The 8,699-nt window shown below is 53.1% G+C and overlaps 1 protein-coding gene across 3 annotated transcripts in view; it reads left to right on the top strand.

Annotated features, from left to right (window-relative positions):
• The window catches only part of VLDLR (very low density lipoprotein receptor), a 38,801-nt gene extending 34,286 nt beyond the window's left edge, over positions 1-4,515 (top strand). For all 3 annotated transcript variants that reach the window (XM_045289196.1, XM_045289195.1, XM_045289197.1), the window contains 3 exons: positions 238-318; positions 2,237-2,406; positions 3,869-4,515. In XM_045289196.1, coding sequence (XP_045145131.1) covers positions 238-318; positions 2,237-2,406; positions 3,869-3,904 — 287 coding nt within the window. In that variant the 3' untranslated portion in view covers positions 3,905-4,515. The remainder of the gene's footprint in view (positions 1-237; positions 319-2,236; positions 2,407-3,868) is intronic.
• The last annotated feature ends 4,184 nt before the right edge of the window (positions 4,516-8,699 follow it).

Genomic DNA, 8,699 nt, shown 5'->3' on the forward strand with positions numbered 1-8,699 from the left:
TCGGGCACAGTCCTGCACACGGTTCCCCTCACTAACTGCAGATCCCGCTTAGCTAGTCCATGTGGCCTGTGTCGACGTGTCCTGCCACTGGCGGGTGACCGGGTTTAAACGCCCGGAGCCTAGACCCTGCAAACCTCGCCTGACGCTCAGTGAGTGAAGCTGCTGCCGAGGGACACCGGCATGAGGCGTTGGCCCTGATGGATGGATGTCCCCTGACCTCTTTTTGCTTCCCCGCAGGGATCAACAGGACCACGGCGGTCTCCGAGATCAGCGGCCCCCCCAGAGCCACGTCTGCTGCCTGGGCCACCCTCCCACTCCGTAAGTAGAGCCCCCTGTTGGCCTGGCTCCAGTGAACTTCTGAAATAGCCAACAGGCGTGTCTCGTTCTCCCGCAACATTGTCCTAGCACAGAGGACACTGGGTCATATCCATTTCTCCCTCAGCATGGGCCACTGCGGGAAGAAACTTGTCTGTGTTGCCCAGGGCTGCAGTTTGAGAGTTTCCGCAGACCGGTGGCTGTGAGAACAGGCATTGATTTTTGTTATTTCTGGAGGCTGGAAGTCCAAGGCCGGGCCTCAGCCATCTGGCCACTCCCTCTCAACAGCCAAGGCCAGTCAGTCCTTGGTTCCTGGAATTTCTTAGCTCCAGCAACTGTCTTGATGGCGTCTACCTTTCCCTATGTGTGCACGCTGCTGTCTGCATAACCCTGGCGTGACCAGCTTTAGGATCCACCTGAGCCTGGTGTAACCTCTACACCCAGTATTTCCTCACAGGACCAGACCCACAGACCCAAGGCCAGGAATTCCACACACCAGTTTTGATTGTGCAGGACACAACCCAAGGCATTGGCAGACGCCTCTCTCTCCCGTGCTGGGCATCACACAAGGGCTGGCCTTGGCCTGCCAAGGACACCTCTCACCCCCGTGCCCCCCAGCTCACGTAGGACCCTACTGTCCTCTTCCCCTGTCACCACTCACCCTTCTGCACTTGCATCTTGTCTCTTCAGTCAGGAAGCTCTGCTGGGCAGGGATGGGCCAATTCAGGGTCCCCGGCTACTCGTCAGGACCTTCGCCTTTGAGCCTGCCCAGCGAAAGGCCTGGCATCTCCTGGAAAGAAAAACCAGGCATTAAAACTCTGTGCAGCACAGTTCTACGCTCACACTGCCGTGCCTGCCACGAGTCAGAACAGACTCTACGGTCATGGGGGGAGAGTGTCATGAGAAAAGCACGTGTATAACCACGTGCCTCTGAGACCAGACAATAAACTAAACTCACGGCCGCCGAGTCGATCCCGACTCACCATGACCCTCTAGAGTGAGGGAGGGGGGTGTTCTGAGATTATAACTCTTTACAGGAGTAGAAAGCCTCGTCTTTCTCCCACAAAGCAGCTGGTGATTTTGAACTGCTGGCCTTGTGGTTAGCAGCCCAGAGCATAACCATTTCGCCACCAGGGATCCATGACAGAGGCACGGGGATGGCACCTGCACAGGCGCCGTTGGGGCGTACAAGGTGGCTCGCCTGGCCCAGCCCCTTTCAAATGAATACTGTCTTACCTTCGAAATCGATGTTTAAGACGCTCTCCAGAGAAAGCGCACACATGCTGGCGTGCTTTCTTGGAGAGCTTTAGAAAGTCCACTGGAGATGGGTCAGAATTTCCAAACCCAGGGGAAAGAACCGGTAAGGGCTAGTATCAGGCAGACGCATTGTCAGACAATTTGCCATTGCAGCCTCTGTGTCCGAAATTACTGGGTCCCTAGCTCAGCTGACACCAGGACCCCCTGAAAGGAGCCCCAGAAACATCTGCTCCCCTTCGGTAGGTCCGGCGACCCCACCCTTGGCACAATGGAGCTGGAGTGACTAGCTCAGTACCAGTCTGTAACACTTAGCCGCTGGTCTCTTGACCCATCCCCTTCGCTCCTGCCTAGTGTCAACCTTGCTTACAGCAGGAAGACACTGCCCACGCTGTGTCCGATGGGACCGGTGGGGTCCGCAGGGCTTTCTCTGGCTGGCTCTGTGAAGTGGCTCTCCAGCCCTGTGTTCCTGGTTCGTCTGAATCCGGAAGCTCTGTTGACCTGCCGGATCCAGCATCACGGCCCCCCCACCAGCCTGCATGGAGGAGCAGGTGGTGACTGCCAATGCCCAGGGAGACCTGGGTCACGGAGAATTGTGCCCGTCACCTCCCCAGGCTCAGGAGCGTGTCCATGTTGGGTCTGAACCCAGGCTGCTCTCTCCTGACAGTGCTCCTCACGATGGCGGCAGTGGGCGGCTACTTGATGTGGCGGAACTGGCAGCACAAGAACATGAAGAGCATGAACTTCGACAACCCCGTGTACTTGAAGACCACCGAGGAGGACCTCTCCATAGACATCGGCAGACACAGTGCCTCAGTGGGACACACGTACCCCGCGGTAAGTCACTTCCATGTCCGTATGCACCGTCCAGACAGCCAAGCTCACAAAGCCACTGAACACCTCATCTACTTACCTAGAAGGTAGACAGTCTTGCCCTGCTGAGAGGAGCCCTGGTGGTGCAGTGGTTAAAAGTGGGGCTCCAAACTGCAACGTTGGCAGTTCAAAACCACCAGCAGCTCCATCGTAGCAGAAAGACGGGACTGCCTATTCCCATATGCTCAGAAACTCACAGGGGTAGTTTTACCCTATCCGATAGAGTCGCTATGAGCCAGTACTGACTCGATGGCAGTGAGTTTGTATGAGCCTGCTGGGACATAAGGAAGTCCCTGCCGGGACATAAGGAAGTCCCTGCCCAACTTAGTATGACAGATAGGCTCGTTGGATTATTTCAATTATACAAGCCAAAACCAAACTCATTGCCATCAAGTGGATGCTAACGTATAGCCTTCCTACAGGACAGGGTAGAACTACCCCTTTGGGTTTCCCAGACTGTATCTCTTTACTGGGAGTAGAAAGCCTCACTTTTCTCCCACAGAGCGGGTAGTGATTTTGAACTGCCAACCTTGCAGTTAGCAGCCCAATGCATAACCTCTATGCCTCCAGGGCTCCTTTTACTTATACTGAAAGAACCTCAAAAAGTTTATGGGAAAATTCCATTCTCTTTTCACCCCACTTTTCCACGAAATGTTTGACGCCCCCTCACAGAAATGACACTTAAACCATAGCATGAACCAAGTAGCTCCTCTCTGACTGGGTAGCACAACTGTATAGGATACATAAGAGTAAATTAGCCCTGCGTACCATAGAAGGGTTGCTTAAAGTCTACAGAGTGGGCAAGATCCATTGAGCCGCGATTCCCCAAGTGTTAGGAAGGAATCCCCTCTAACCCAGCATAGCTACCTTCTGCCGGAGAGCCGATCCCAAATCCTTCTGAGAAAACCCGAGTGGAGTGCTGGGTCCTTGTTCAGGGGATGGACCGGACAGACAATTGCAGAGTGCTCCTTCTGAAGCCCTCTGGTGAAATGGAAGATGTGTCAATGCTGGTCTTTTTCCTTCCCATTTTCCTCCTGGTCTTAAGATCAGAGATATCAGATAGTGTGACATGAAAAAAAAAAAATTAATTAACAAGGGTTTTGGAGGGGGGAGGGGAAAAATGAGCGAGAAGGATGAGGGCAACAAATGTGCTTGACACGAGGGATGGATAGTGATAAGAGTTTCAAAAGTGGGGGGGTGGGGTTCATTGACTAGAGCAGGTAGAATCACACCACTCTCGGTGTGCTCAGAGTCAAGTGAAGCGCCTGAGTGCTGTAGCACCATACTGTTCAGTGTCTGCACTCCCATCTCTCTCACGCTCCGTGGGTCTTTCAATGACCGCCTCTGAGGCCAGGTCCATTTCAGGGGCTGGAGGCGCGTCCAGGGACACGTCCTGACCTCACGGGGCCTCCCTTCTTCTCCGCAGATCTCAGTCGTCAGCACAGATGATGACCTCGCCTGACCTCGGGGCCAAGTCTGGACTTGGGGACCGGTAACCAAGCCAGCAGCTGAAGTCTTCCTCCCTCCAGTCTGGGAGGTCATGACATCTCGGCGTGGAGCAAGCTTGTGACCTTGAGCGTTTTTTATACCACTTCTTTTGTAAATATCCTTGTCCACATGCTACTTCAGCTTTGGATATGGTTACCAAGTCTCTGTAACCCTTGAATTTCTAGACAGTATTGCCACGTCTGGCCAAATATGCACTTTCCTTAGAAAGCCATAGTCCAGCAGTGAAACTTGTGCTATAGTGTACACCTCCTGTACATATCACTGTATAGGCCACCTGTACATATCCCCCAAACAATCACTATTCTTAAGCACTTTGAAAATCATTTCTATGTAAATTATTGTAAACTGTTTTTTCAACGGTTGGGGCAATGGCAATAGGAGAAAACGGGTTACTAAGATGACGTTGCCAAAACAACAACAAAACAAAAACACATTTGTAAAACTAATTTTGTACGTATGAATGGAGTCTTTGACCTCCAGGGAGGACTGCAGGGACTGGGTGATCCAACTACTGTACAATTTTTTTTTCCAAATGCAAAAAAATAAATAAACCAAGCAGCTGAACCATGGTCTGTACCTCGTGGTCTAGGGCCAACAGCCCAAGTAGGGTCCTGAGTTCTAACAGGGTGCGTGAGCTCCTGATACGGCTGTTGTATGTGGTAAGTGGTAAGAAGGCCTGACATTGGGCTGATGGCTCTTAACAACCAAAAGCAAAGGACCACGTGATGCTTGCCCCCTCAATAAAGTAGCGAGCGTACTCTATCCCTACCACCCCTCGCACCTGAACATCGGTTCCTCTTCTTGTTTTTCTTGACCCAGAAGCTTGGGCTACTAACCACAAGGTCAACAGTTCGAAACCACCAGGCAGCAGCGAGGGAGAAAGACGAGGCTTTCTGCTTCCATGCAGAGTTACAATCTTGGAAACTCGCAGGGGCAGTTCTACCCTGTCCTATAGGGTGACTATGAGGCAGAACTGACACCGTGGCAGTGAGTTTGGTTTGGTACTATCACTAGATGAAGGGAACTTCAGAAGGCCCAGGGGGACATGGAATTAAAAGAGAATTCTTCCCCCATACTTTGGGAAGGCCTCTTCCAAAAGGCAGAGAAATAATACTTTGAAAGCCCGGGAAGAACTTTCTTCCTGTAAAAGTCTAGAGAGTCTGAACCACCAAGATGGGGAAGGTAACAAGTGGTACCATTCTCGAACCACCTGAGGGGCTGGACCTCCAGGTCCAGCAGGGTCTGAATCACCTGGGCATGGCTAGAAGTGGAACTTCTCAGGCCCCGCCCCTGAGCTCCTGGATCAGGGACTCAAGGGGTGGGGCCCAGAGGCCTGTTTCCACAGGGTTTCCATGTGTCTCCTTGACATGACTCTCGAGAGGCCGGGCCCTAAGTTTCCACTGTGGAAGAAGACACGGAGCAGCTGGTTGAGGTAGCTAGATGGCTTGGTGGTCCCATCAAAAGCCATTTGCCTATGGAATGAAACAGCTGGCCTCTGGCATGGGTCTCAGAGCGGGAGACGAACCATCCTAAAGGCCGGTGAAGCTGCTTCTCTGCCACCTTGCTTTCTTTGGTCATGGACGCCTCCTGTGGTTTGGTGAAACGGATGAAAGTGGGCGGACGGGCCTGGACCTCGTCTTGTGGGAGAGGTGGAGGGCTGAGCAGGCTGTACTCAACGACGGCCGCCTGTCTGCTGTCGCCCGCCCCTTCCTTCACAATGGATGGGCACCCCTGACGTAAAAGGTTACTTTCCCTCCCGGAGCGCTTCCAGATGTTTGTCTCTGTTCGACAAAGACCAGGATGTACGCTTTTCACTGGAATCATACAAACTCTATTTCTACGGAGCTCATGGATCCTGATATACAGCCCCTTACTGGTGATCAGTTACAGGCAGACCACGTGGCATCATGCCTCCCAGAGACAGCAGTGTTCACAAGTGGAAGGTCTGTGAAGACCTGCAACCACCGTGTGTGTGGTGTGTGTGTGTGTGTGTTGACACCTTGTGTCTCTGTGGCCTGTGGTGACCATGCTCCCAGTATTTCAAACTCTGTTGTCCTGTGGTCACACTTCCTAGACCCCTGGCAGGTGGAAACAGCCTGGACACGCACTCAAGCCCCCAAAAGCAAACTCGCGGCCCTCGAGTCGATCCGACTCCCAGCGGCCCTGTAGGACAGGGGAGGATGCCCCCTGTGAGATTCCGAGACTAACTCTTGACGAGTACAAAGCTGCCTCTTTCTCCCAAGGAGCAGCTGGTGGTTGCAAACTGTGGACCTTGCGATTAGCAGCCCAGCGTGTGACCCGCTGCGCCACTAGCGTCCTTGGATACACCCCAGATACCAAACAAAAGAAGGCTCTTGACGGATGTTCACTTGGGGCAGCCTGAGACAAGATCTTGGGCCCTGGCTATAAGTGATTCAACGGTGAGGCCCACCGCTGCCGTTTATTCCCCGAATAAAACAGTCTTGTTGGTCACGTTTTCTTGCTAGCCCATTCCTTTCAGCCTCTGATCCCAACTCCCACGCCTCAAAAGCGCTGACGTGTGCCCCCCGCCACACCCCTCCACAGGAAGGCCCCACACCAGGACACAGATTCTGACTGCGAGGTGCAAACTCATCTGAAGCCACGCAGTGACTCAGCTCTTTCAGCTGAGATAAAGAAGGTGACCGGCGAGTCCGCTAGCCGGTGCGGCATGAACCGACAGGTCAGAGGGACGGGGCTGCAGGTTTGGGCAGCCAGACGAGAACATCCAGAGCCCCTGAGTAAAAGTACTGTATCTCCCGATCACTCTGCATGTGACCCATGCGAACAATTGAGAGGCCAAGTAGGCAGCTGGTCAAACGTGAGCAGAGGGGGTTGGGAATGGATTGAGCCTGTTGGACAGAGTGACCCGAGGGGACACCTCCATTAGGTACCGCTACGCAGACCTGCAGACAAACGAAGAGAAGAATCCCTGACCGCCAACGACGAAATCAGCAACACCCCTTGCATCTGAATTTTCCACTTGCTCTCTGGTAAAGAATCAACCCCGGTTGTTCACCCCCAAACAGCAATCCCCGGGTGCTGTTGAGTCGATGCCAATGGGTGGCACCTGCTGTGGGTCTGAGCACAGCTGAGCTCCACAGGGTTCTCGGCGGCCAATTTCTTGGAAGTCAGTGGCTGGGCTTTTATTCCAAAGCACCTCTGAGTGGACATGAACCTCCGCTTTGGGCTCTCAGCTGAGCGGGTTAGACATTTTCACCAGCCAGGGTCTCCAGCTATAAAACCAAGACCAAGGCACGGCCACAGACCCCGTTCCGCCACGAGGCAGGGGACACTCCAGTGACACTGGGGGAATAGGGCGGCTGCCTCGACCCTCTGAGATCTCCTAAGTGGTTGAGCACTCCACTACCAGGCATAGGATTGGCAGAACCAAATCCACCCAGAAGTGCTTCTGAGGTCAGGCCCAGGGGTCGGCTTCTGAAAAGTCACATCTGTGTGCAAGTACGGAGCACACGTGTGGTCACTATGAGTTGAAATCGACCCAATGTCAACAGCAACCATCCACAGCTGACCCTCTGTGCCCTCCCCACCCCTCAGCTGGAAGGCTCTGCTGGGGCTCACACCTCTGCTGTGAACTGGGGGTGGGGGGTGGGTGTCCTGGGGGGTCCCCCCCCAGATTTCTTCTCCAGTAGGACCTCACCCAGGAATGCCCTTCATTACTCAGAAAGACATAACTTTAAAATATTATTTTAAAAAAATAATGAAGTCAGACCTTGTCCTTAGTGTAGGGGACATTGCAAAGTGTATATCTGCTTTTGCTGTGACAACTTGGGTCCAAACTGAAGGATCCAACCTGCTGGGATGTAGTGATGATGCATGGGGCTGCCACCCCAAAGGTCAGTAGTTCGAAACCAACAGCGGCTCCTCAGGAGAAAGAGGAGGCTTTCTACTCTCACAAAGAGTTACGGTCTCAGAAACCCACAAGGGGCAGTTCAACCCTGTCCTATAGGATTGCTGTGACTTGGGATCGACTCGATGGCCATGAATTTTGGATGGCACAGTGGTTGAGCACTCAACTGCTGTCCCAAGAGATCAGTGGTTCAAGCCCACCAGTCACCCTGAAAGAGGAAGAGGAGGCAGCCTGCTCCCATAAAGATAGCCCCCTGGGAAACCCAATGGCGAAGTTTTACTCTGAATCTTTCCACTGGGTGCAGGAATGGTTTTAATCTTCACACGCGAGGCCTGTGATTCCACAATCAAGCATTCAGCCCGACTCTTGGGAAGAAAGCTGAGGATAGACAGCCATGTCTCTCGTGTGCAATGGGCCTAAACCCTGGAGGAGACACGAAGGGGGAGGGGGCAGGGGAGACAAGGGTGTCTTGTTTCCAAATATGGGGAGGCGGGTGAATTTGAAGATGAAACAGCCTTTGCGGGACATCTTCCACACCAAGCATGAAATAGAGGCTTTCCAACTCCAACCAGCTCTGGGAGGGGTGAAGTCTTCTCTGTGTGCTGTACACTCATGTCCACTCACAGGTGACAGGTGAAGCTACAGCTTGTGGGGGCCCCTCCCTGGGTGGGAGACCTGGGGGCCCACAGATAAACTATTACGAACCTGATTCACACCCTGGTGGGGACTGAGCATGATAGTGAGACAGGAGGGAAGTCAAGGGAACTAGAGGAAAGAGCTGGGAGGTAAAGGGCATTTGTAGAGGTCTAGATAAAGACATGTACATATGCAAATATATTTATAGGTTTAGTATTAAGGT

Source organism: Echinops telfairi, unplaced genomic scaffold (assembly GCF_000313985.2).
Source record: "Echinops telfairi isolate 266 unplaced genomic scaffold, ASM31398v2 ScPeMD7_25;HRSCAF=90, whole genome shotgun sequence".
NCBI classification, from domain to species: Eukaryota; Metazoa; Chordata; class Mammalia; order Afrosoricida; family Tenrecidae; genus Echinops; species Echinops telfairi.